This window comes from Cavia porcellus, unplaced genomic scaffold (genome assembly GCF_034190915.1).
Source record: "Cavia porcellus strain 051 isolate PalLab524CR breed Dunkin Hartley unplaced genomic scaffold, mCavPor4.1 scaffold_20, whole genome shotgun sequence".
In the NCBI taxonomy this organism is placed as follows: domain Eukaryota; kingdom Metazoa; phylum Chordata; class Mammalia; order Rodentia; family Caviidae; genus Cavia; species Cavia porcellus.
This window is the reverse complement of record NW_026947503.1, coordinates 59228529-59256267: the sequence shown is the minus strand read 5'-3', so window position 1 is coordinate 59256267 and position 27739 is coordinate 59228529. Positions and strand designations below refer to the sequence as shown.

The 27739-nt window shown below is 40.9% G+C and overlaps 2 protein-coding genes across 6 annotated transcripts in view; one reads left to right on the top strand and one right to left on the bottom strand.

Annotated features, from left to right (window-relative positions):
• Thoc1 (THO complex subunit 1) overlaps positions 1-11614 on the top strand; it is a 29258-nt gene extending 17644 nt beyond the window's left edge. For 2 of the 3 annotated variants that reach the window (XM_013157155.3, XM_013157156.2), the window contains 11 exons: positions 325-456; positions 2379-2479; positions 3496-3562; positions 3760-3810; positions 3898-3968; positions 4441-4536; positions 4819-4884; positions 7203-7286; positions 9877-10024; positions 10646-10721; positions 11209-11614. In XM_013157155.3, the coding sequence (XP_013012609.1) occupies positions 325-456; positions 2379-2479; positions 3496-3562; positions 3760-3810; positions 3898-3968; positions 4441-4536; positions 4819-4884; positions 7203-7286; positions 9877-10024; positions 10646-10721; positions 11209-11504 (1188 nt within the window). In that variant the 3' untranslated portion in view covers positions 11505-11614. Of the gene's footprint in view, positions 1-324; positions 457-2378; positions 2480-3495; positions 3563-3759; positions 3811-3897; positions 3969-4440; positions 4537-4818; positions 4889-7202; positions 7287-9876; positions 10025-10645; positions 10722-11208 lie in introns of all 3 variants that reach the window. The other variant, XM_063231881.1, reaches the window with a different exon arrangement.
• A 1814-nt stretch (positions 11615-13428) lies between these two features.
• Usp14 (ubiquitin specific peptidase 14) overlaps positions 13429-27739 on the bottom strand; it is a 37481-nt gene continuing 23170 nt past the window's right edge. For all 3 annotated transcript variants that reach the window (XM_063231882.1, XM_003474113.5, XM_063231883.1), the window contains exons 8-16: positions 26836-26916; positions 26268-26350; positions 25485-25599; positions 19676-19741; positions 19425-19517; positions 17907-18035; positions 15512-15572; positions 15102-15209; positions 13429-14150 (exon numbers count right to left, since the gene is read on the bottom strand). In XM_063231882.1, the coding sequence (XP_063087952.1) occupies positions 13999-14150; positions 15102-15209; positions 15512-15572; positions 17907-18035; positions 19425-19517; positions 19676-19741; positions 25485-25599; positions 26268-26350; positions 26836-26916 (888 nt within the window). In that variant the 3' untranslated portion in view covers positions 13429-13998. The remainder of the gene's footprint in view (positions 14151-15101; positions 15210-15511; positions 15573-17906; positions 18036-19424; positions 19518-19675; positions 19742-25484; positions 25600-26267; positions 26351-26835; positions 26917-27739) is intronic.

Below are 27739 nucleotides of genomic sequence, written 5' to 3'. Positions count from 1 at the left end.
TGCAGGCTGTGGGTGAGGCCTTCAGCCCTACCCCGGCAGGTGCCAAGGGACAGTTGGACTCTCAGAGCATTGCTTTTTCTGTTTGCCCCTCACCAAACTTTAGAAGAAGTCATTTCTTCAGGAGTAAGTTTATTTCTCCTTTCATAATACTATGAAATCCTAGTTAAAATAGTGTATATTTTCATTTTGCCATTATAATTTTTATCGTTTAATCTGCTTTCCATTATACATGTGTGGTTATAAATTGTATTTGGTACAGAAAAGCATTAAACCAATTTTTGATAACAGTGCCAAATAAAACTAACTGATATTTTTATTTTGCAGTATTCTGAAGAAGTTTTAGCTGTTTTTAAGAGTTATAAATTAGATGACACTCAGGCATCTAGGAAAAAGATGGAAGAATTGAAAACAGGAGGAGAACATGTATATTTTGCAAAATTTTTAACAAGTGAAAAGGTATTAACTTTTTTCACTAAGCATAAATAAAAATGTGTTGTATTTTTTTCTTAGTTTGATAGTCTTAAGTTCAATAGAAATGTTTCTTCACTTTCAATTAAAGTTGATAAATATTAGCTTGAGGTTCCCATTTTTTTCCTTTAACAACTAAGACTAATTTGATTTCAAAGACAAAAGAGGTTGTTCTATATAGTCTGTTTTATAGACTTACTGTAGGAGATGTAAGGAAGCCCTGGACATAAGCTTGATGTCTTACATGTAGACACCTAAAGATGGAACAGAAGTGGGTGTGGATGCCACTGGGTGTAGCTTTAGGACAAGAAATCAAATGACTTCCAACTTCAGAAGTACTTAACTACTTCTGCTTTTGGAAGTTAGGATATGGGTCCTCACTTCCAAGGTTTAAAATAGTAGCTGGACGGAAGAGTGGCCTTAAAGAACAAAGTATTTTAATTAAATATTAAAAATATTTTTTAGTTGGAGACAGTGCAGTGGTGTGCCATTCGGTACATCCCCTCAGGCACTCCCACTTGTGGCCTGGTTGAGACCTTAGAGTTAGCCTGGAGGTGACTGATGGGGTGGCCAGTGCTCAGTACAAGTGACAGGACTGAGGGACAGGAATGTTGAAGTTGGAATAGAGGAACTAGAGCTTCAGCGACTACAGCACACAGAAAACCTGGCCTGCTGCTTTTGTTTGCTTATTTGTTGGCATTGTAAGTGTTTGCATAAGGACCTCCTAACTATCTAGGATATGCTTCTCAGCCTAAAAACATTGTTTGGCTCTGTAGGAAAAATTTTCTGACCCTCTATCTGAACTAAAATAGGATCATAATAAAAACAGGATGAGACAAAGATATACATAAAGAGCTTGGGGACCTTAGGGTCTTATGGGAAGCAAGTGTGTGAGACTGGGGAAGGCAAGATGCTCCCCGGCTCACATTTTCAGAGCTGGGGACTGTGAGCGGTGGCCCACAGTGAGGAGATGGCTAGTAGGACGGTGTGGGCTGAGGGACTGTGGGGAGAGCGAAGTCCCTCAGGGTTCCGAGGACTGGAAAACATCTCCCATCCTGTTTGGGATGGGAGCGAGCGTGATAAATAATAGTCTGATACTCAGTTCCTAAGTGTGAGGGAAGGCTGACTGGAAAGTCAGCCTGGTGTTTTGTTAAGTGACTATAACTTAACCGTAACTCAGCGCTCAGCTGGGGGAAGTAGCTAGTGAGTGAACTTGGCACTTAGGAAGTGGCCTGCTTTGATGACAGACAGAGCCATGGCTTCACTGAGCCAGAGAACTTGGGACGGTCACCCGGAAACCAGTCGCTGGGCCTTCCCCGTCTGTCTGGTTATTCATCTGGCGGATGACTTCCTGTTGTTGCTCTAGGTCCGTGGTGGCAAACCCATTGCACGCGTGCCACAGCCACCTGTGAGTTACCGTTGAAAGCTCCAAAAGGTTTGCCACATCTCTGCTCTAGGGCCCACAGGCAGAATGATGGGCATCTGTAGATGCATCTTCAGCTTCCCTTCAGCTCTAGGACATCAGACTGCCTTTCCTTCATGACTGGCTGTTACTCTAAACCCTGGGCAGTCCTAGCCGTCTGCATGGGCCTCCTGGATTTTTCATCTGGAGAAGCAGCCCTTCCTTTGCTTTTCAGTATTTCTACCTTACTTTGTCCTGACAGCGTGACCGTAGATAGAGCACTGTTGTTCACCAGCATGAATCTCATGGCCCCTCCCCGTCAGGAGACCTAAATGAAACCTTTGCTGCTCCGTCCTTGGGCTTCAGCAGCAGCGGTTCCCATGAACTGAGCTCACAGCAAATATTTTTGGGTTGAATTGGAATCCTCCATTTCTATAGTTGCATAACCTGTTGCTTTAGGAAAAATTTGATCTTAACACATTGTTTTGTGTGTTTGTTTTTTGAGTAGCTGATGGATTTACAACTGAGTGACAGTAACTTCCGTCGACACATCCTGTTGCAATATCTCATTTTATTCCAGTATCTCAAGGGGCAGGTCAAATTCAAAAGGTAAGCTAAAGGGTGGTAAAGGGTTAGTAAAGGTGTAAGAGAGAGGCTTCATTCTGTGTGTAAGGGCCGCACCCCTCCACTACTTTGGCAGGGAACAGCCAGTGGGAGCTTTCAGATGCCCGATACTTACTCCGAGGAAAAGGTGTGGGTCTTTGCGAGGCTGCAGGGCTTCCAAAGGTTTACCTTTCTTGGTGGGCAGAGGTCCCTGTTCACAGCCCAGGCCTGTGGAGCTGTGAGATCATCAGACTCTAAAGGGACAGAGAAGCCTGACGCGAGGTGGAGTTCTGGTTCCTTGGGAGCTTCACACAGCCTCATCAGGCTCTCTGCGCATGTTTACCCCTGCCCTAGCGGAGCAGCCCTTCCGGGGGCCGTACTGAAGAGGCGCGCATTTGGGTGCTCTTCCAGTGCCGTCACTGGCATCAGGGCCACTCTGCCCTGTTTTGGAGGTTTCGTGTGCTGCACAGGAATGGGGACTCCGGAGTCAGGCTTGGTTTGAACTTGAGCCTGTGGCCTTCGACACATCACTGGGCTGCGGTCTTTACTGTGCCTGGTGTATGCGCAGTGCTCAGTCAGGCTGGCCCCGGCCGCATCTGCTGCAGGGCTGCAGAGCAGCAGCTGGTGACGCTCGGGGTTTGCTGCAGCATTTGCTAGAGTTCTCGGGTTCTTAGTCAGTTTTCAATTGATTTTAAAGGAATATAGCATGCCTACCTCCAAGTGCCTAGGTTATGTCATCTCATCTTGCATTAAGCATGTAAAACATTCATTACTGTGTTCACAATTGGATCAACTAGCTGAAGGTTCTCTTCTCCATTGCACATCTTGTGTCTTCACTGTCTTAAGGTCGAAGTCCAGGAAGTTTCTCTGTATTCGCATTTGTGACTGTTTTTGGTAATTTTTGACACTTTCAAATATGATTAAGTTACACATTACATGCCTTGTAACTTAACTTTTAATCAACTTTAAAATTAAGCATACATTGCTGTAACTCAAGTGTTCTATTGTTTTGTGTTCCCTAGTTCAAACTATGTTTTAACTGATGAGCAATCACTCTGGATTGAAGACACTACAAAATCAGTCTATCAAGTAAGTCCAACGTGCAACAAACTTATGATTGAAAAAAATGGAAATTTAGAATTTTCTTTGTTTCAGCCCCAAATAAGAAAATAAGGATAAAGTTAAGCTCAGGTACAAGACCACAAACACTTCTTGGTTCTCTGCCTGCAAACCACTCCTATGATGCAGAAAGTTGTTGAAGCTTAGTATATTCTTTCTAATCACAGCTACTATCTGAAAACCCCCCCGATGGAGAAAGATTTTCAAAGATGGTAGAGGTATGTGATTCATACTTATATGGTTTTCTTAGCACCAAATATAATTTTAAAGGATTTCATTATGCAAATGTAATTTGTTTTTCCCAGCATATATTAAACACTGAAGAAAATTGGAACTCATGGAAAAATGAAGGCTGCCCAAGTTTTGTGAAAGAAAGGTAGATGTAATTCACAAGAAATATGAGGCATTTCAAAATATGTGATATGACTATCATATATGGATTTGTTTTTTATAAGTGCAAGTTATATTTTGTTAGGAATACAACCACTTCAGTTTATGTCTGTTTGTATTTTGAGTTCAAACTTTTTTAATTCTCAAAATAGACAGATCTGTATTTACTGTTGAAAAAAATCCTGCATCTCTACTTGTAATTTGGTCTATTATGTGGCATGTTTGTCTTCTAATAAATGTTTTATTATAATATAAAGCTTTCCTCTTTTTTGGGGAAAAACAGCTGTCCTCTTTTTTTTGTTTTGGTTTTAGTTTTTTGTGGTGTCTTGCACATACTTGTCAAATACTGTCCCTGAGCTAGATCCCTTCCCCAGCCCTTAGTTTTCTTTCACGTGAGGCTTCTCCCTTTCTGCTATTCATATGCAATTCCAAAACGATTATATTTTTGTTCCCCACAGAGCATCAGATTCCAAGCCCATGAGAGTGGTACGGAAAAGAACAGCCCCAGAGGACTTCCTAGGAAAAGGACCCAATAAGAAAATTCTGATGGGAAAGTAGGTCAACTTCTCTTCGTGTGTGGGAGAGCCTTAGTTATTTTATTCTTTGAAGATGTTATAAGAACTCTCTAGTTTTTCATAACCAAATAGAATATAAACTTGGGTTTGCTGTGTACATATATGACTAAAGCTAACCTGTGAAACACTAAAAATTATGGAGAAGTGTAAAAGTTTAAACTACCACCAGCCACAAAACCACTGCTTACCTTACGTTGTTTTTTGGTTAGTTTTAAGTCATATGAGGATGGTATCCGTAAAAATTGTGTGTCTGTTTTGTAGTGAGGAGCTAACAAGGCTTTGGAATCTGTGTCCTGATAACATGGAAGCCTGTAAATCAGAGACAAGGCAAGTGTGCTGTTTTTCAAATGCTGTTTTTACTTGACTGTAGCTTCACTGGAGAATAGAGTCTTTCCTCAGCTAAGACCGGAGCGCAGAGTATGCCTTCCCGCCATAAAATACCAAAATGCTAATACAATAATTGTAGTAGTCACAGGATCAACAAACCAAAATATTTTTAAGATCAGGTAAATAAACTAGTAGCAGGACTGGTGAAATGAGATGCCTGTCAAATCTGAGACGGACTCAACTCAGTAGTCTTCACTAAAGTCTTTCATTTCAGAAGTAGCAGCATAAAGCTCTAAGTAGGTGTCCTGCTTCACCAGTAATTGGAAGTACAGTTAAGAACCACAATAGACAATCCCATAGCCAAGAAACTCAGCGATTTTAAATACCAAGATACTTGTAGGAATTGAAGATAAAAATTTTGCCCTTTCTGCTGGTTGGAGTTACAAAACTATTTAGCACTGAGGGAAAAACAAGAGAACCTTGTGTTCCTAAGATGGATACTGTGTATAAATGATCAGAGAATTTATGGATGAAAACTACTGTATCAACTTAGGCAAAACTTCAGAAAAATGAAGTTGTATAAGGATATAAGCAGGGTCCATTAGTTGAAAATTTGAAAAGACTGAGAATGTGTGCACCTGTGTTCATGCACCTGTGTGTGTGCATGCATGCTCGTACACACACAAGAATGGTTATGCCAGATTCTGAATAGCAGTTACCTCTGGGGAAATGAGAATGGAATCGAGAAGGGAGCACAGGAAGCGTCAGTTGTATTTGTAGTGCTTTAAATATGAGAAGCCAATGTGACAGAAGCCTGGCGTATGGTGGCAGCCATGTTTGCTACATTAGCAAACATTCTGCTTAAAAAACATGGTACTATTAATACTAGCAAATGGTTCCAAAACATTTGGGAATGTCGGCTCAGGCTGATTACTGTGAATTTCATTTTGTCTGGTATGGTATATAGATGATTAATAGTCAATTTGCAAGAAATCTTACAGGCCTGTAATTTTTTTTCTGTTTTTTGTTTTTTTTTTGTTGTTGTTGATTTGAGACAGGGTCTTGCTATGCATTTCAGGCTGGCCTTGGACTCACTGTGTAGCGCAAGTTGGTCTTGATCTTGCAATGATCCTCCTACCTCGGCCTCCCGAGTGCTGGGATTACAGGCATACACCACCTTGCCTGGCAGGCCTGTAATATTGAGTAGGAAGCTTTTTATTGTAATGAAATGTTATGCCATAAGATTTGATGCTATTTCTTTCTTTGTTTTTGTTTTGTTTTGTTTGTCATTTTCGTTTTTATCGGTACCAGGGATCGAAGTCAAGACTGCCTGCTTGCAAGGCAGGCGCTTATGCCACTGAGCTAAACCCCCAGCCACTGGTGCTATTTCTTTAGCGACCCAATTTTTCTAGTCTTAGAGACACAGAATTTCTCATCTCATCCTTGGATCTCATTTGGGTCTGTATCAAAATTGTTTTTAAAAACAGTTCAAGAAAGATTTAATTAAAAAACCAATCATGCTACCAGTTAATGATCTAAAACAAAAGCCAAAAGTTAAACTCTTAAAATCTCATCATGAGACAGGCATGGTGGCACATGTTGTAATCCTAGTACTCAGGAGCTGAGGCAGGATTGTTGCAAGTTCAAGACCAGCCTGGGCTGCAAAGTGAGCGCAAGGCCAGCAACATAATGAAACCCTGTCTTAAAAAAAAAAATCTCATCATGGTCCAGGTTTAATAAAAGTTGTCACAAAGTAACACAAAGTAAAAATAGCTTTTTTGCTTGTGAAATTCAAAGGCTATTAAAACCCTAGCCACCTTTGGAATAGCAGCGTATCCACACTATAGTGTAAAGTGTGTTATACATAGTGTGTTATACATAGTATATAGTAGATGGTGTGTAATACATGTAGTTACCAGACATGAGTTTAGTTTCAGGTCTTTTTTTCTTTTTCTTTTTTTATTGGTACCAGGAATTGAACTCACGACTGCCTGCTTGCAAGGCAGGTGCTTATGCTGCTGAGCTAAATCCCCAGCCCCTTAGTTTCAGATCTTTTTTATCTCCTTCTTAGCAATGAGTTTCTAGGTTTCATATCTTGCTTTGCTATCATTTTATGAGTATTAGAAATACATAGTCCTGCCAGGCAGGTGTGGTGGCATATGCCTGAAATCCCAGCACTCAGGCTGAGGCAGGAGGATTGCCATGAGTTCAAGGCCAACCCGGACTACATAGTAGTGAGGCCCTTTCTCAAAAAAAAAGAAAGAAAGAAAGAAAAATTTAGAAATATGTGATCCTCACTGTTACTTTATAATGCCCAGGGAGTACATGCCAACTTTGGAGGAGTTCTTTGAAGAAGCCATTGAACAAGCAGACCCTGAAAACATGGTTGAAAGTGAATATAAGTAAGTAATGCTGCTCACAAGCAAATTTAAATTTTTTCCACTGTCTTTCCCAGCCCTCGGAACTGTGTGTATACCAGAGAACCAAATAAGGAGGGCAGGCAACACAGTACTTTTCCTCTTAGGGGAGCTTACCAATTTTACATTACTGCACATTCAGACCTCAGGGATTATTCCTGTTACTTATCAAGCAGGATTTGGAATCACTTTTATGTCAAACTAGTAAGCAAACTCAGCACCCGCCTAGCTCCCCATCTCCCCCACCACCTCATCAGAGAGGTCTCTGCCCCAGGCCAGAGCTCCTGCTGTCCCCTCTGCACCCTGTGCTCTGCTCAGCACACTCCAGTGGCTCTGCCATCGTGTCACTCCACTTGTCTCTTTGAAGAAGCCACTGAACAAGTAGGTCCTGAGAGCATAGTTGTCGTCACCAGTGCACTGTTCCCTTAGGTTCCCGCTTCTCTTGGCATCCAGGAAGCAGTGTTCTCCAACCAGTTAGATGGCATTTTACCTGCCGCCTCCCACCTCCATTGTCCAGCTCCCATTTGAGTAACTTCAGGACCTGCTGTCAGCCTTTCCTCTAGGATCTTCTGGGTGACAGTGTTACCAGCAAGTACCCCCAGCCCCTCCTCAGCTGCCAAGTGACAGTACCCATTTCACAGGGTGACTCAGGATAACATAAGGATCTGCCTTGTGCTATGCATGGTAGAGTTAGCACTCAACATCCTTGAGTAGTGAGACCTGTGGCAAGTTTGCACAGCTGCTCTGACCTCTTACCTCGTCTAACTTTAGTTCTCCACACAGCCAACAGTGACCATGGAAATACAATGCAGTCAGGCCTGGTGGTGCAGAGCACACTCGTGATCCCAGCACTCTCCAGGCTGAGGCAGCAGGCTCGCCATGAGTTCCGGGCCAGCCTGAGCTACATAATGAGACTGTCTCCAAAAAACTAGAAGCGCAGGTCCAGTCTCCAGCACGAAGTGCTAGAGTGTGCCTGTCCCAAAGCCCCGGGACCTTTCTAGGCCTCCCTGTTCTGGCACCTACCTGCTGCCTCACACAAGCCATTGCCTCCTTCCCCACAAGGCTTCGCTATGGAGCCCTGCACTGCTTCTCTGACTTGGCCCCTTCACCCTGTGGACCCGGCCCAGGATGCTGTTTCTCACATTTCTGTAGTGTTGGCTTCCTGGCCCTTTCCACCTTTTCTGTAACAGGTCAGTGTCTTGAGCTTGCCAACACCACTCTACCACTGTGTCAGGTACCAAGGACCTGTATTTTGCTGTCTCCATTAAGGAGGCTCTGGTGTCTCCAGTTGGTAGAGGTAGCAGTTGCTGTGGACCCTGAGCCATGCTCTTGTCCACTGTTGTCCTGCTCGGGTATTCAGGAGTGCTTCTGCTCAGGAAGATTGTTTAAAATGTTGCCATCTATCTCCCATGGTGAGGCAGATTCATTTTTAAAGTGATAGTTCTCTAGGCTGCTTAAGAATTTGAATAAATCCTGAGAGAGTAAGAAAACACTGCATAATTGATCCAAAATTTTGAAAATGTGAAAATGTAAATGGATCAAGTGGATGTCTGTGTGTGTGGGGGGGTGCTTCCTAGCAGGCACTAACCTATAGGAGAGGGGTGGTTTCTCAGGTCTCCGGTGTCACAGGCACATCCCACGGGTGCCGGAGCCCCACTTGGGAGAGGACCAAACAGACCAGACCGCACAGCTGTGCACTCAGGGAATGGAAGGACTTCCAAAAACTCATAAAGTCAGCTTTTGCTTTCGTAGTTCTGTACCTCACTTAGCCTGTTACCTTTAGAAGTTCTGCACACTGTCTGTGCCAGTGCTCGTGATTCTCATGTTGGCTTTCCTCTGGCTGTTGCTTATTGCATAGTCCTTTCAGTGTTCTGAGGCGTTTGTTACTTTACTGAGTGCTAACCCAGTTTAATTCACTTACTGCTAAGATCAGTATTCTTGAATTAAATAGAAAACCAAATACCAGTTGAGTAACCCTTGTCCAAATGCCTCACATTTCAGAGTTCTGGGGACTGGAATATGTCACAGGCTTTACCAGCTGAGCATTTCTGAGACACGCAAAATGCTTGAGATTTTGGAGTGTTCAGATTTTTGGATTAGGGAATCTTCAATGTGTGTTCAGTTGTCATCTAAACTCAATGTAGAATTTATATCCTAAACGTCTATGGTTGGTATCACAAGTGTGGATATCAAGTCACTGAACACAGGTCCCTATTTACAAATTTATGAGCCTGTATTTTTCCAAACACCTAGGTGGCTGGCTCCTGTCCTGCACATGCAGCATCTTGGGACTCGGGCACATGCTCTTTGACTTGGCAGAGTTAAGCAGGACACACGGCAGCTGGGAGAGTGCACGCTTGCAGTGCCCACCCGAGCCTGCTGCTGTAAGGACGGGTCCATGGGTCCCAGTGTCTAGACACAGGGGCACAGTGTGCCCTCCTTCAGGACCACAGTGAAAAAATGATGGTTTTGAGCAGTTACCACTGGGTATAAAACTGTGGCAGAATCGTGGTAAGTAAAGGGGAAATAGGAAAATAGGAAACTCAAATTTGTAAAACTGTCATCGTTTTTCTAGAGCTGTGAACAATTCAAATTACGGCTGGAGAGCCCTGAGACTATTAGCGAGGAGAAGCCCACATTTCTTCCAGCCGACTAACCAGCAGTTTAAAAGCCTGCCAGAGTATCTCGAAAACATGGTAATAAAGTTAGCCAAGGAACTACCAGTAAGTAACATACAGTATTTTTTCATAGCCCTTATTTAACATTATCTTCTTTAAAGCTGTTATTGTTATTGAGAAAAGGCTGAATTTAGTGAGAGGATAAAAATAAAACCAATAATCATTTTCTGTGTAGCAAATAATTTTAAGTTCGTAATACTTTGGGTAAACTGCCCCTTGGTAAACTGAGGACATGAAGTTCCCCTCTGTGTCAGCATATCACCTTAAAGCCAAGTCTGGTCTAAGCAGGAGCAGGAAAAATGTAGGAGTTATACTGTTCTTTTCTAAACGATCTAAAACGATTTTATTCTGTTTTGTGCTACAGTAATAATGATGTGCCTAACAAACCCTTAGGTACAGTATTTATAAACCTACTGTGCTTCTCACCATCTCACTTTTGCCTCGGGGCTGCGAGAGGGGATCCAACTTGTGGCTCCCCCTTCCTGCACCCCTCCAGACTGGGACCTTCCCAGGCACCTCTTACCTGACACTGACAGTCAACGCTCAGGGAAGGGCCTGAGTCCCAGTACTGGGGCTCACAAGTGTGCTTATCTAAGCTGAGCACCTTCAACTAACCATACTTCAGAAACTGGTGTCCTTCTCAACATTCTTCTTTTTCATCTTTAGCCTCCTTCTGAAGAAATAAAAACAGGTGAGGATGAAGATGAGGAAGATAATGATGCTTTACTGAAGGAAAATGAAAGTAAGAATTGAATTTTCTTGGCTATTTTACAAATTGGAAAAGATTGGGGTTCTGTGTTGAGAGGTATGTTAATTTGATCAACTTCTACCAGTTTATCCCAGCTCTGTCTTCTGACTTAAAATGACAACTAAAAATATTACCTAACAGTGTCAAGATGCTCCATTTTTTGTAATGAAATTTATAAGTGATATTGCTATATAAGAAGGAAGATCCTTATATTTTAAAGCAAAATGTTATTTCTCTTTCCATCACTGATTTCAGGGAAGGTCTTCACAATTACAATACAGGTAGCAGCTTTAGCTTTGATTACTGACCTAATGATCATGATTTTAAGACATGTATTCAACCCCTGTAGACTATAAAAAAGTGTTTTAAAAAAAGTACAGCCTAGGAAAGGTGATTAGGAACTCAGTGGCCCCTTAGCTACCTAGCACTTTGTACATTTAGGATTGCAAGTCACTGAACTTTATTCATACCTGTTTTCTAGGTCCTGATGTTCGGCGGGATAAACCTGTGACAGGGGAGCAAATAGAAATATTTGCCAGCAAGTTGGGTGAACACTGGAAGATTCTGGCTCCTCACTTGGAAATGAAGGACTCAGAAATCCGGCAGATTGAATGTGACAGCGAAGACATGAGGATGAGAGCGAGGCAGCTCCTGGTGGCCTGGCAGGATCAAGAGGGCATCCATGCAACCCCTGATAACCTCATCAATGCACTCAACAAGTCTGGCTTAGGTGACCTTGCAGAGTCTCTAACTAATGACAATGAGACCAACAGTTAGCTGATATCTTTTTTCTTTTTTATTAAAACTGTGATAAGATTTTGTTACCAAGCAGCATTTGATAAGAGGTCCACTGGTTTTGGTAAACAATAAACATTTTTATAACAGTTGTACAGTTGGCTGGTTCTCCAAGAACCGGGAACAAGCATCGGCTCAAACCTGGGGTGGGGGACTGCCAGGGTGACGGACCTCACGATCACAAGCAGGTTTTGTAAGTATTCTTACTGTGAAGTGAGCAGTTTAGGGATAGGATGTGTTCCTACACCAAGTTTCTGCATGCTGTTAGTAGCTACAGAATTCTCGTGTAACATCCAAGTGACACTGAAGCCTTACACTCACTCATACTTTAGAGAATCAGCAAACTGGGCCGCACCCCACGTTTGTTTTTTGAGACAGGGTCTTGCTGTATAGTTCAGGGTAACCTTCAACTCAGGGAGCCTCCTGTGCTGCCCAGGTGTTTCTAATATTCTGTTGGCACCTAACGAGCTCCTTCCTAAGTGCCACAGCAGAGTGGACACAACAGGTAGCCTGGGATCTGCAAAACCTAAAGTATTTATACCATCCAGACCTTTACCAAAAAACACCTGCTAGCGCCCAGCTTTTTAAAGAAAACAAACAATGATCGTTTTTTTAGTTTAGCCTTATACAAACCATGCAACCTCACAACTCTAATTTACGGGATTAGGTCGAAGGCAGGCAATGTGATAGCTCCCTGCACAGCAAGGTGCTCTGCTTGGGCTGAAGTGGCTCCCCCGCCTTCTGCCCACACCAGCACTGCCTGCCCTGGAGGCCTCGCCCCCTACCCGCCACACAGCAAATAAGGCACATTTGGGACTGAGACTCTTCTACTCCCTTCTCAGACCTTAGAAGGCAGAATTCTGAAATAACCCTGTTAAAAACCCTGGTACAAATCCAATTTTTAATGTCTTTGGAATAATATATTTTAAGGTCAAGCTTTTTAATGACAAAGGAAATAATTTTTTTAAATTCTAATACATTCTATACAACACTTTTACATAGTTTTCCTAATCTATCTGAACTGCTTTAGTAGCTTTGGCATCTAGCAGATCAGAAAAGTATTTCTTCTAAAATTGTTCTAACCAAATGAGACAGAGTAAGAATTTACTAACACAAACATAAGTTGTCAGAATTCTTAGGTCTCATCCTTCCCATTCTATTCATCCTCCTAGGATAGCGAGTTAGGTGTAGAACTTACATATAGGTTAGTATCCCTGAAACACTTTCACACTTCAGTGTTGGATGCCGTCACATACCGAGATTCTACAGGAAAATAGCCATTATTCCCTGGAGCTCCTACATTGAAACAGCATAAAGGGGACAGAAGTCCTGATAATCCCTAAACTTCATTACAAATGCCTTAAACTGGCTGACACTGCCTCCTTTCTTCAGCAATCAGGACTCCTGAGACAAAGATGAGTAAGACATTAAAACATTAGAAACTAATCATTTAAGTACCTTCGTCTTGGTGTTTTCTACCATCACTTTAAAATCACTAGTACTAATGAAATCTGATTGGAGAAAAAAAAAATCACTGGCACTAAGTTAGGACATAGACCGTAAGACTGAGAATTACCCGGATGGTTAAATGAATCTGGCTGCTACCACTGCATTCAGCATCAAGAAAAGGCTATCACTTTGTTTAAATGGGACATGGGCAGACGGGAGCTTGCAGCACAGTAACACTGGGCACCTTTAGAATCCTCAGCCGAGCTACAACACTCAAAAGACAAAAAAACTGGTCAAATTTGTTAACCCCTCTTTTTCTTTCTTAAATTACCCTTATTTTCTAAAACTAACCAGAGCTTGTCAACATATTTTTGGGATTATCATAAAACCATTGCAAGGTTAAATGTACAAACCATAATACATCAGAGAGACACAATAATAAATGTATAATCAAATGTACTATTCTCGATCACAATTTATTTAAAAGTCATGAAAAGCCAGCAGTAGTCAGGCTGGACAAATACTTGATTGCACCCCCGTTTCACGGGCGTGGACAGCAGCACTGAGTGACACACAGAGCAACACTTCCTTCTCCGCCTTCTGGAAATAACGTCTGTCAGATAAGGCAAAGGATGGGCAGCTACTGAATGGTGACATGAACCATGCAAGAACAACGACAGGGACAGATGTGCAGTAAACATCACTGCTGACTGGGCCCAAAGGCGAGCAGAAAAATTATCACAGAAGGTAATGGCTGAAAGACACTTCAACTGAGAATTTTAAAAATTAATACAAGAAATGAGCTCTTACTGTCTTCCAGCCACCTTTATAGAGGGCAGCATAATCCAAGGTAATATTCTTTCCATAATTTTTAGGGTGATGCACAAGCGGTCTGCCTCTGCCCTCTTGTTCCATACAAGAGGAAACAGCCAAGACCACCTATAGCTTCCTCTAAAGCTCCGGATTATACATGTGATCAACAAATAATGTTTATTTCACACCTAAGCATAAATAGCTACAGAGAAGGTTACTGTTCACTTTCCTCTTCCATGATCTCAACTCTGCGGGGCCCATAGAGCAGAACATAAGCGATATGCCAGTCTCCGCCACCAGAAAGCCGCAAGATGTCTTCTGGGGTCACGATGCTGACCTTATCGTCATCAAACTTGATCCACTCATCTAAGTAACAGCAAGGGAAGAATGTTATACCCGACTCAGGCCGGTCGACGTGCCACCGCACACAGGACTGCAGGACTACAGGGCTGCAGGTGAGCCCTGCAGGACTTCACCCCCCAGCAACAGTGGCCCAAGTGGGGCATCTCCACCTCCATGCTCAGGCGGGCACCAATCCCTGCCCCCGACCCCCCGCCTCGCACACATGACCTAAGAAAAAGGTCACAGGCAGAGACAGGTGAGCCCTGCTCTAGTCCATTAACAACAGAGACTTCCAAAGATGTAAATCAGCACCGTTTCTCCCTAGTTTTGTTTTGGAAAAAGTCACTTTTAAATGTCATTTATGAGTAATGGGTTTATTATTTACTAATTTTTTTTTTTCGAGACAGGGTTTCACTATGCAGTTTAGGCTGGCCTTCAAGGCTCTGATTCTCCTGCCTCAGCCTCCCAAGTGCTGGGATTTCAGGTGTGCACTACCATGCCTGGCCTGTTACTATTAATTTTAAATGAACTCAGCTGAGTATGGTGGCTTATGTCTGTAATTCCAGCACTACAGGAGCTGAGACAGGAAGAGCACAACTTTAACATCAGCTTGGGCTACATAGTGAGTTCATGGCAAGCCTGTGACATAAGATTCTGTATCCAAAGGGGAAGGGGTCCCTTCAGCTTTATTTGCTAACACTGCAAATATAAGAGATATAAACCTCACTAAAGCTACGGGGTCTTTATAATCAAGAACGTATGGCCATGCATGGTGCCCAACGCCTGTCATCTCAGCACTGCGGCAGGTCTGTCCAGAGTGTGAGGCCATCCCAGGCTACACAGTGAATATAGGCCAGCCTGGAACACACAAGACCTGTCTCAAAAAACAAATTTAAAACAAACTCTCCTCAGGGCTGTAAAATTTTTAACAAACAAAACAGTATTTTAAGAATCAATAAAACAACAGGTGTTTACCTTGTTTTCTTTTTACCCATGACACATAATGACCTGAAGAGCTGGACCTCCCCTGGTGAGTCAGCACTGCTTGGAGGTCATAGTAGCCACAGTTATTGGAGCCGATATCTAAAGAGATGAGAACCATCAGTGCTAGGCAGTGCACATGTGCTTTCTTATGCAAGGTGACAGCAGTCACTCACATGTACGTAGTGTACACACATAGTGCTTTATTCGAACCCAGAAAGATGTTACAGTTCAGTTACCACCATGAGCGATGTTTTAACACCCTACCTCGATAGAGTGACTTTACTGTATGTCATACTAAGACACATTATTCTCAAGAAGACGTCTCAACAAATGTTAGGTAAGTAATGAGTAATTTTACTTTAAAACACATCCATACAAAATAGCATAACAATGTCACTTACCATCAGCAAATGAAAAAGGTTCATATTTAACTTCCTTCTGAGGACTACTCTTCTTGTCACCCTGAGGAGAAAAATCCTTAATTTTAAATCATGACACTGGGAATGACTGCTCAATTTCACAAATACTTACAGTAAGACACACGGATGCACAACAGTGACCCACCCCTAAGGGAAGGACTGAAATGACACAACAGCTACCGTGAAGCTGTGAGGCCAGAGTGCAACCCTCAACAGGTACAGCAACAGAGGCACACGTGAGAGGACCTAGGCTAGAAACCAAAGCCAGAACCCAGCAGGGAATCCAGCAGTGCAGTTACAACAGTGCTCTATGAGAGGGAAAAACCCTGTTCTGAAATTTTACCAACACACTACCAAACCATGGTGAGGGCTAAGGGAGTGCCTCAGTTAAAGAAGCCAAGCCAACTGCAATTCATATCAACTGCTAGGCCACGGCCATCTTTGTTTTTTGAGGGTTTCACTATGTAGCCCAGACTGGCCTCAAACACACAGTGATCCTCCTACCTCAGCCTCCTGAGTGCTGGGATTACAGGCATAAGCTGCCATACTACATCCATTTTCTGCTTCAGTCTGACTGAAGAACTGACTTAGTAAAGATAAACATACAGCTAAAGAGCTGTGACTTACTACACAGACAAGAATCTTCAGAAGGAATTCACTATCCTCAACTCATTTCAGTGTACAATATGAAAAAAATAAATCACTTCTTCAGACACAAGGCACCAGCTTCTACAAAACTTTCATGGGAATGAAGACAATGCCAGCAACTTAAAGACAGATGTAGTGGTGAGGAACCAAGGATCCCCTCTCGGTAAAAACAAGAAGGTTAACTATTTCTTCATATAGACAATGTAATACCTACAGTAACCACTAAAAAAGCCACACAAAGTAACACATTATAAACAAATCACAACATAAATCTAAAAAAGAGTTCAAATAATCCAAAAGATTAAAAAAATAGCAAAAAGATTTAAATGGAAATGTATCGATAACATTAAATGTTAAGTGGTCTAACTATATCTATAGAACTAATCCATAGGTCTAACTATATCCATAGAGTCCATAGGTCTAACTATATTCAATGGTATCAAACTAAAATCCAAAAGGTCATAGGAAAATTACTTACATTTCTAAATAACATGGTCTAAACGGAGGTACATGGTGTAAGAGGAGGTCTCAAATTTTAAAAATGTAAGTAACAGAGTTAATTGAAAATATATTGAAATTTGTGGGATCACTGCTAAAAGAGAAGTTTAGAGTAATAAATGGACACGTTAGATGAGGTTCGTGTCTCTTCTGCTTGTTTTCTAATTGGGCCATCTTGTCCCAATCCTCCACAATGAGCGTATCCTCCTCAGGATACCCAGGCACCGATCATGAGTTTCCAACAAGAGCTGCCTCACACTTCCCTCAGAGGTAAATGGCCCACCTTCCTAGGAAGAAAAACAGTTCTGCTGTGCTTCAGAGAATTTCCCATGACTTACTTGATGAAGGGATTTTCCAAAGAAAACGAGGTAAGGTGAAACAGACGCACATCAGGACCATGTTCCACCCCAGGAACACAGCAAATATGAACCACCCTCCACAGCAGACATCTCTACTGTAGAGTTCTCATTTGGGTGCCAAGCCATTAGGGTCTGCGCCTAGACGCCCCATTCCCCAAATGGGTGCACGGCAAGACTCAAAGGAATGAGACACACAGCATGGTCTAGGCCTGTAGGAGGAGTGAGAGCCTCGACAGAGCTCCTGACTCTGCTGGCCAGCCACTGGCTGACGCTGGGCAGCCGTATTTAATCAGAACATAACTTAGACAAATCACAACATAAATCTAAAAAGAAAAGCTCACATAACCCAAAAGATAAAAAAAAAAAAAAAAGTGGGGGGAGGGAGTTGAGTGAAAAATACAGGAAACCTGAGCAGGATCTTAGGAGGAGTTCAAGGACCCCTCAGAGCAACAGACAATGCTAATTAAGGAAAACCATCCAGAAAGTCTCCAGGTGGCCTCAGCTGTGGCCTGTCTTGCCCCCAGGAGTCTCTACGTTCTCAGTTCAGCCATGCCTGGGCCATGCCAGAGCCCTGCACATGTACTCAGCGTCAATGCTCTCCAACATCAGGAGATAAATATAAAAGATAGATCAAATTATAGGGGGAAAGAAAATACTAAGCTATTTATATGATGAAAGATTACCCCAGGTACAGTTTCCCCTTATGCTGCAGTTAAGTTTCACACCAGAAACTTGAAGGCTTACACCACTCCCCATGCAGGTCGTACCCCTTTACTAATTGAAAGACGCACGCCCACTTCTACTAACTACACAAAACAATCGTTGAGCACAGATTAAAGCAGTAGCACTAGAAGCTGTCAATAAGAACCTACTGTGTTTGGCTGCTGATTCACTTTTTTATCTTCTATATCCTTGAATTTTGATCGGAAAGAGACCATTTTCTCTTGAAGTTCAGGTGTACAAAGTTCATACACATCCAACATAAGGGGAAATTTAACATCCTACAAATACAACAAAAACAAAGAAAAAATGTGAAGATTTATAGATTGTTATTTAAAGACATAACTTGCAAAACTATACTTCCATAATGCAAATAAAGTTGAAAACAAAGTCCATGAAATCATGTGAACTGCTCCTTCTTCTTCTTCTTCTTCTTTTTTTTTTTTTTTGGCTGAACTGAGTACTGAATGCAAGGCCTTCACACTGAGCCCCACCTCCAAGGTTTAATCTTACTCTAAGACAGGGTCTCACTAAGTCAATCACCCATGTGGCATTCAAAGCTGTGACCCTCCTGCCCCGAGTGAACCAATGCCAGGTACACACCACCATGCTCCTCCGCCAGTTCTAACTCTCTTAAGGTCAGAACTTTCAAATATTTTTCCATTAAAAATTTTAGCCTACAGAACTGACCACAGAAAAGGAAACAAGATTTATGTAACAAAACCATCAATTCAGAAACATTAGGCCAGTTCCTATGAAAATAATGGATCTTCAAAAGTGGAAATAACTTAGAAGGTTTTTTTGAAACAATTTTACATAAAAACAATACGGATATAGTTCATAACTTCCAGCAAGATATACTTAGAGCAAGGTACAGTGATATGTTCCTATAATCCTACTACTCGGGAGGCTGAAGCAGAAGGATCACCAAGTTCAAGTTCACCCTGGGCAATTCAGTGAGACCTATCTCAAAATATAAAATAAAAAGAGCTGGAGATGTCACAAAACGCTCAAGGGTTCAATACCCAGTATCATTACAAAAAAATATATATATATATTTGAAGTAAACACTAGTAGATATTTAAAGTGCATTAACTTTCTAATATAACACTAAGTCTATATTAAAAATGCTATGAATTTCAGCTCAAGCTAGAATTATGTACCTCTCCCAAGGATCAGGAATTCTGTAGACCGGAAGCAGACCTACAGCCCAACACAGTTAAGGCATAAGGCTGGTCCCTAAAGCAAGCAAGGGATCACCATTAAACAGTTCTTGGGCACTGCTGACTTATCTTTCTGTGCCCCTGGAGGAAAGGAACCATCTGTGACCTTGTGTCTTCCTTCTTCATTCTCCTCCCAAACCTACAGAAGGGACCATCAGAATTACCTGCGAATCTTCTAACAAATACACGGCCCTAGGCTTCACCCAAGAAACTTAATCAGATGCTGGGCTAGAAGGAGAAGCCAGGAGTGTGTATAATTAGAAATAGGACAATAAATAATTCTATTATATATTCTTGGTTTAGAACTATAGTACTTAATGCCAAGAGAGCCACTAAATAGTTCACAGATGGCTTAAGTATCCTTAATGGAATAAATGAACCTATTACAAGTTAGGTATTGCCTTCAAGTAATTGTATTTTATATACAAACTGAAGCTCATTACTAACCTTAAGTACTTTGGCATTGACTGATTCCTTCTCTTTATAAAAAAATCGAACCATCTGAATAGTTAAATAAGCAGGCAGCCGGCTGATCTTGGACTAAGAAAAGAAAACGGGAAGAAAATTCTTTACATCCAACTACCACACAAGTTTTTAATTCCATGATGGTTAAAAAATATAAAAATGGAGTATAAATTAATTAAATGGAAGCCTTTCAATGGAATGGTATTCAATTTCAAAATGAAATGTAAACTTACAGATTTGATGTACAAAGCATTTCTTTGCAATGTTGGAGACTGTTTGGTGATTTCTTCCTGAAGTCGCTAAAAAAGTACATTACAGACAACTAAGTATTAATAGATTTTTCTCTGCAACACAGAATCATATTCTAATTCTTTGTAACAAAGTAGCACTACTTACTAGACAGCATATAATATTTTCATGAATTTGTACCATACAGAAATAATCCAAATGAAGCCAGTATGGAAAGTTTGTAGATAATACTCAATTCTTAAAAGATATCAAATAATTTATTCTGTTGTAAACTCCTGAGTATAATAAAAAAGGGCCAGGGATTTAGCTCAGCGGTATAAGCGGTATAAGTCTGGCAAGCACAAGGCTCGAGTTCGATCCCCAGCACCAAAAAAATTAAAGAACTAAAATAAAAAAAATGTTTTTAGGTTTTTAGCTATGACTCAAATGCTGCTCAGACTCAGAGAACTTGTATTATATTTTAGAAAATGTGACAAAGCATCTGTCATTCCATTATGGATTATCAACACATATAAAGAGAATGGAGAAGACTCTTATTGTTCATTATGCTTTATGCACAAAAGGCTTCCACCATCGATCAACTATTTTTAAAATCCAAGAGGCCATCACACAGCAAGACTGGAATGGGCCCCAGGAAGTCTCTAGCCACTGTGCCTGTCTTAGCCATCATGATCACTTTCCCACAGTGACGTCCCAAATCACAGTATAAGACATTTATCCCCTCCTGGCCTCATTTGTTAGAGGATTATATGAGTTATGATAGAAAACCTGGGAAACTATTTGGCATATATTTGATATTCAATAAAGACTGGGTAAATAGTGGCGCATGCCTGTAATTCCACCACTCAGAAGGCAGAGGCCGGAGGATCGCAATGAGTTTGAGGTCAGCCTGTGTTGCACAGGCGAGTTCAACGCCAGCCTACACTACATGACAAGACCCTGTCTCAGGGAAAAAAAATTGAGCTGCTGTTTCCAATGCTACATAATTTTTTTTTTAAATTACTACTTGATTAAAAACTACAGCTACCAAATCAAAAATAAATCTGAATTAAAATATCAGTAATATTCGACTTCTGGGAGAACATGGCAGATAGACAGCAGCAGCTTCGGAAGGTCTCTGAGAAACCGCACTTGAAATCCAGGAATGGTGCCGGGCAGGAAATCCTAGGCAAGGAGGGATATTCTTTGCCGACCCAGGAACGAACTACATTAAGAGAAACCAACTGGAAACACAATCCTAGTGATACAGCAGGAACAGATAAGGTCTCAGCGCGGAAGCTGGACCCCGGCACTGGAAGCTGCAATTTGAATTTCCTGCAGCCACTGCTGCAGACCAGTCAGCAAGGCGGGGAGAGAGACGCAAAAGCTCTGAGAGTGGGAAGTGTTGAATGGAGTTGGGAGCAGGACTGGCCAGGTGCCCTGCATCGATCTGTGGTGAGTGAGCGGATAGGGACCTTCCATAGAGAAGGGGGCTTCAGCAGAGGACATACTTGGACTGGGCAGACTACCCAGAACGAGATGCTGCAGTGACTTCAGTCACATATTCCCCTCTCAAGCGGGATTGGTGGGGAGTGCCTGGCCTGCGTGACGCCACTGGCTGAGACCCAGTAGGCTAGCCAACCCAGGTCCCAGCAGCCTGGAGTGCCCTAGTGGTGAAGCTTTTTGTAGGTTGACCTGGAGGGGCGGGCCCAGTATAGGCTGCCCACTCCATCTCTCCCTGGTGAGCTGCGGTTGGCGGGAATGTCTAGCCGGCGCAATTCAAACAGACTGTGGCCAACAGGGAAGGAAGCTGGGCCTCCTATATATGCTTATATATAAGGAACAAAGAATATGGGAAGAGGGAATAACAAGAAAGGGTCCACGGGGCTGGGGATTTAGCTCAGTGGCATAAGCACCTGCCTTGCAAGCAGGCGGTCGTTGAGATTGATCCTTGGTACCGATAAAAATGAAAAAGACAAAAAAAAAAGAAAGGGTCCTCGGCCCCCAATCCTGAGAAACACGCAATAGCAGACATGGCACCAATAGACATAAGCGCTGTCTCCAGAGCCTCATAGATGAGTTCAGGAATGAAGTTATTAATGACCTGAAGCAAGACATAAGCAGAATAGTTAGAGAAATGCTAAGTACCGCCCAAGAAAAAACAGATGGTGGAATGGAAGAACAGAAAAAAAGGGGGGAATTGTTTGATGGAGAAAATAGAGAAAACATAAAATACGTAAAGCAGGTTCAAAGAGATTACCAGGAAACTAAAAACTCTATCAAAAACTGGCATAACAGCTTGAAAGAAACAAAGGATAGATTATCTAAACTGGAGGAGAGATTTGTAATATGGGAGCATGAAATGAAAAACTTCTTAAAATAACAAAAAAATGAACAGCACAAATACAAAGGATAGAAAATAAGAGGATCTATAACTTAAGAATTAAGAACATAAAAGAAAAAGTGGGGACACAAACAAATGGACTACAAAAGGTATTCACAGAAATAATCCAAGAGAATTTCCCTAATTTAGAAAATGGTAAAGATACTCAGATGTATGAGGCATACAGAACTCCAGCCACCTACAACCCAAACAGAGCTACACCCAGTTATATAATAACCAAAATTCCAGAAATCCAATATAAGAACAGAGTATTAAAAGCCGTCAGAGACAAGAAACAGATCACTTACAAGGGAACACCCATCAGAATTACAGCAGACTTCGCAGCACAAACCATCAAATCACGAAGAGCGTGGGGGGAAATAATTCAAACTTTGAAAGATAATAACCTCCAGCCAAGATTGATATATCCTGCACAACTATCCCTGGAAATTGATGGAAAAACAAAGAGCTTCCAGGATAAAGAGGGACTAGGGGAATTTGCAACCACCAATTCAACTCTACAGAGAATACTGCAGGATATTCTAAAAAAGGAAAATAACAAAATTCCAGAAATAGTGGCAAAGAGGCCACAATGAACGGAGCAGAAAACGAAATGAAGAAGACAAACTGACAACAAACGACAGAAAAAGAGCTCAACAGAAATGAGGCAGAGAAGATTGAATGGTAGGAACAGCTGTTTTGGAGAAAATAAGACATCATAATAGCTAGGGCTGATTTAGTATCATCTTGTTTTGAAGTCCCATCAAACTTGTATTCTTCTGTCTCCATTGGTCTTAAAAGGTTGTATCTTATTGGATTTTGTTACATGTGATAATATAAGCAAAAACTTTTATAGACAAGGAGATTATACAGAACCCATTGTTCATTTTCTGTTAGCTGGTTCTGAATACCCTGTAATAATGTCATTCTCTTGAATGGTTTTATAGTGTCTTGATATGTTTGGTGCTACAGTATACGAAGTTATACTCAAAGATTTCAAGGAAAGAGACACTATGATAACTATTTTTATGTCAGGATATCTTGTGGTGAAACACTATTTTGCTTAAATCACTATGTTTTGACCTGCGCTGTTCTGTTGTTATACCCTCTTTTATCTCAATCCCTTTTTTAATTATTTACTTTTTTCTCTTTATCTTTTTAATTAAGGGAAAAATTAATAAAAAATAGCAGGATATATTATAGTAACCTACTTTGATTTCCTATTAACTTGATTTGAAATCCTATATTGCCCTCACCATCTTGTTTTGACTGATTTTCCTCTATTCTGTTTTGCTTGATAGTACCAAGTTCGAAAGTATAGGCAAAACTGTAAAGACAGTAAGATTCATTATGACGCCCATTCCAGTTGACTATTATTTTCTTTTAAAGTCCTGTAATGTCTCCAATGCTTCGGTTTTATTCTTTACTGTTTAGTTAAATTTTATTATAACTGGCAATTCTTCTTAAAATAGCAAGAGGCAGTATGGTAACCATTGTTGATCACCTATATTTTATTTTTACATTATCTATTATGTCCATCCTTTTGATTTGACTGACTCTGTTCTGATGTGTCGCATTTGGTTTTACTCTCTTCAAAAACAGCAATAAGAAATGTGGGAGTAATAAAACCCAAAATGTGTAACTGTCATTGTACAAAAGAAAAGAAAAGAAAGTGCTCTACAGGTTATAACTGCATATATGTTTAAGTGTATAAGATGATAGATAACCATATTACTGAGTGTTTTTTGGGTCATTGAACAAAACTGCACTCTCACTGTTTGAAAGTCCACTTTATATGCTTCAATTTTGTAACTTGAACAACTATTTCTAAGATGAGAATATGTAATAAACTAGTGATTTCTTACTGTTTTTTAAATTTTGTATTACTTGTACCCTTTTTCTGTTTTTTTCTCCTTAAATTAAAAAAAAATCAGTAGTATTTATATTTGTAGTGATTTACTGATAATATATATATATGTATATTTGGGGGGGAGGCAGTGCCAGGGATCAAACTCACGACCTCGCACTTGCCAAGCAGGCACTTATGCTGCTGAGCTAAACCCCCGGCCCCAGTAATATGTATATTTGTAGTGTTCTTTCTGAAGGAGGGGGCAAAAGTGTTGAGACAGAGTCTTACTATGTAACCCAGGGTAGACTTGAATATTACTTCCTCCTACATCAGCCTTCTAAGGGCTGGGATTACAGGCATTAATCGCATTCTAAAAGGAATCACTATAGCGTAGCTAACATTTAACCCAGTTTATTCAGCAGAAAAAAAAAAGTGAAATTTGAAGCACAATTCCTCGAGAATAATCAGAATGATTTTAAAAGCTCAAAATTTTAGGGCCAGGGATGTAGCTCAGTAGCACAGTGTCTGCAAAGCAAACACAAGGTCCTGAATTCAATTCTCCGTATTAAAAAAAAAAGAAAAAGAAAAAACTCAAAATTTCATAAAGGAAATAAATATGAACACACATTTTTCAATAACAGTACAGCCAGTGTGTTGTTACTCATAAGCCAAGTCACAACTGTTATCACCAAACCACTGTCACCTGGACCAGTGGTGTGACCTTTAACACCCATACCGCAGTGGCTATTTGTACCCCTGAATGCTCTCAATGTTCACCATCACAGGTCTAGGTCTTCCAATTATAGTTAATGCCCCATAATTTTACAAAATTTAAATACAGAATCCCTGCCAAAGCATTTCATTCTGCACTCTCCAATTAACACTTATTTTTTGATGCCTTGAAAATAATACATCATGATTTACACAGCCATGTTAGTAACAGTCTTGTCTATAAAATGAGAAACTCAAGTTTGAATTCTGAATATATACTATTTCCTGTTAGTCACAGTAGCTATGTTCTATAAAGTCATCCACCCCAAGCACTGACTGAGTACTAAACCACTGACCCTGGAGGGAATACCGGGTAAGGCTCCTGTGATCACTCATCACAACCTTTCCATCAACAATAAGCACATAATCTTGCTATATGTGTGTTTCTGCTCAAAGACACTTCATTTCACATTCTGTGCTAACTCACTAACACTCGGAGGCAACAGCACCGTAACCATGCTTAGACAAAGCTTCTCTATTCACATGGCTCTCAAATGAAGCACGTCACAGCTTCCCGTACCAAGTGAGAAACCCCAGCGAGCACTTGAGTCCTGGGATAGGGTCACGGGCAACACACTGGCCGTGAAAGGACATGGAATTAAAATGACTGCAGAGCAGGCGGGTCTGACCTTGTGTGTGATGGGTGACTCAAAACCTGTGCTGTTCTGTGACACATCCACACCTGACAGTGCTGGCATTCAAGCCTCTAGCGCTTCTTTGGGGGACAGACAGCAGCAAGCAGCTGCATTTGTAAACATAGAATCCACGAACAGTGAGGAAGACTGTGTCACACAGACTGTGTCTGCCTTACCAATTTAAGTCCTGTAAAAAGATACTTGACTTCCTGATTAATAAAACAGCTTAGCTGCAGCTGATTCTCCTTTCCTTTGGTGACTTCTTCTTCTTCAGATTCTGTACATTTCATGCTTTGCAAAATAAGATAAGGAATGCCAACAAGTATTTCATATATAACTTTCAATATTATAAACTACCCTAATGCTATTAAAGTAACAATTATTCACTGGCATTTAAAACTGTCCCAACAGAGAATCACATTTCAACATACTTAGAATGTTCATTTCCTTTCCAAAAATTCTATAAATGAGGAATGAATGCGTTAAAATTCAACAAACTCTCAACAATGTAAGCTGGTATACAAGTTAATACCTAAGAAACTAAACAGAACTCTCTTCCAAGTAGAAACTTGGAACTCACAACGTAGAAAATAGTAATTCCTTGAATTCATGTTTGATGAACTGGAATAGCTCTATGCTTATAATTTAATTTATATGCTTCATTTTATGCAATTTAAAATTAATTCTCTAAGAGACTAATGAGGTAGATTCTACTACAGATATTCTTACGAAAGCACACTGAATCATTATGGCAAACCTTTATCTGAATTTCAAGACTCCTTTAATGGGTGCATTTTTAATAATTCCTAATTTTCACTATGACTTTTTAGGCATAAAAATCTCTGAAGAACTTTTCTTCTATCCTACCACATGCCAATCAACTATCTATGCCATTTATGCTGATTTATTTCTTCTAAGTTATGAATATAGTCTATACAAACTGTGATTCATAAGGATACGTAGTTTCAAACTCAACACCGAAGAACTGATCAATTAAACTTTTCTTTTTAGTAGGTGTCACTGCTGGTGCAGATGAATCTGTCTGCAGAAAGCAAAATAAAATTGAAATTCCAGTCTTACTCTATATAAATATTAATATATTTTGTTCCACAATCCAGTTCAGTGGTAAGTTTACATTTTTAAAATGTAGTCCTTTCTTGTGAAATACTTTTAAAATTCAAAAACACTAGTACAATACTACAGATGCTCAACAAAACTGATAAAGTTTATTAAATGCAATAAGCATCAAATGCAAGCTTATTAAATTCCAACTACAGGGGGCTGGGGATTTAGCTCAGCAGCATAAGCGCCTTGCCTGCAAGTGTGCAGTCGTGAGTTTGATCCCTAGAACCGATAAAAAAAAATAAATAATTCCAACTACAGTTCAGCATATAAAGCATTCAAATACGTAACTAGCAATTAAGATGAATTTACTATGAATTTACTTTGAATCTGTGGCGGGAGAAAATAAAAACTAACAAAACCAACAACAAAAGAAGAGTGTAATCTCAAGTCTATTTCAATTACCTCTTTAACAGAATCATCCTCTATGGCTTCTAATTTCTGCTGTAAAACTCTCATCATTTGTATCCAACATTCATTAGCATCCTGCAAAATTTAAGCAGTAACAAAGTAACGCCGTGGTGATAGTAGCAATCTGTAAAATTCTTCCAAAATAACTGCTGCTTGCTTATGACAGGGATGTTCTCTCCTTTAAAAATATTTAAGCGGCCTTAATATAAAAGAACTTTTATAAAAATTAAGACTCAAGACTAGCCTGGCATGGTGGTGCACACTTGTAAACCCAGCACTCATGAGGCTAAGGCAGGAGGATCATTGTGAGATTGACTCCAGCCTGGGCTACAAAGTGAGCTCAAGCCCAGCCTGAACTGCACAGTGAGACCTGGTCTCAAAAAGACCAAAAAAAAAAAAAAAAAAAAAGAATTCAAGAATAGTTACTCATTCACTCAGCAAACATTATGCTACACTACTGTGGGTATATGGAATAAGCAGTGAGAAAAATCCTAACCGGGAACATACATACACCAAAATATTAATTCAGAGATAAAGCATGTGGAAAAAAGAAAAAAAGAAGAGTAGCTTGGGCGCTGAAAGTAATGAAGGAAAGGAAGGTGTATGATTTCAATAAGGTCATCAGAGAAGGCCACAGAGTCTGGTAACCCAAATACACCGGCCATGCACCCATCGGACAGAGCAGAGCAACAGTGCAAAGGCTGTGCAGGCGGAGAACTCGGGGCAGGTTTAAGGACGAGCAAGGAAGGTGTGAGGCTAGAAAGATGAGAACACAGGGAGAGCAGTGCCCGGGAGACGACAGGTCCCAGAGGCAGCCAACGTAGTGGACTTAGGATGGGGCAGAAAATCACTGCACCTCTAAACAAGAGCCCCATATAATCTTACTTTGCTTCTTTTG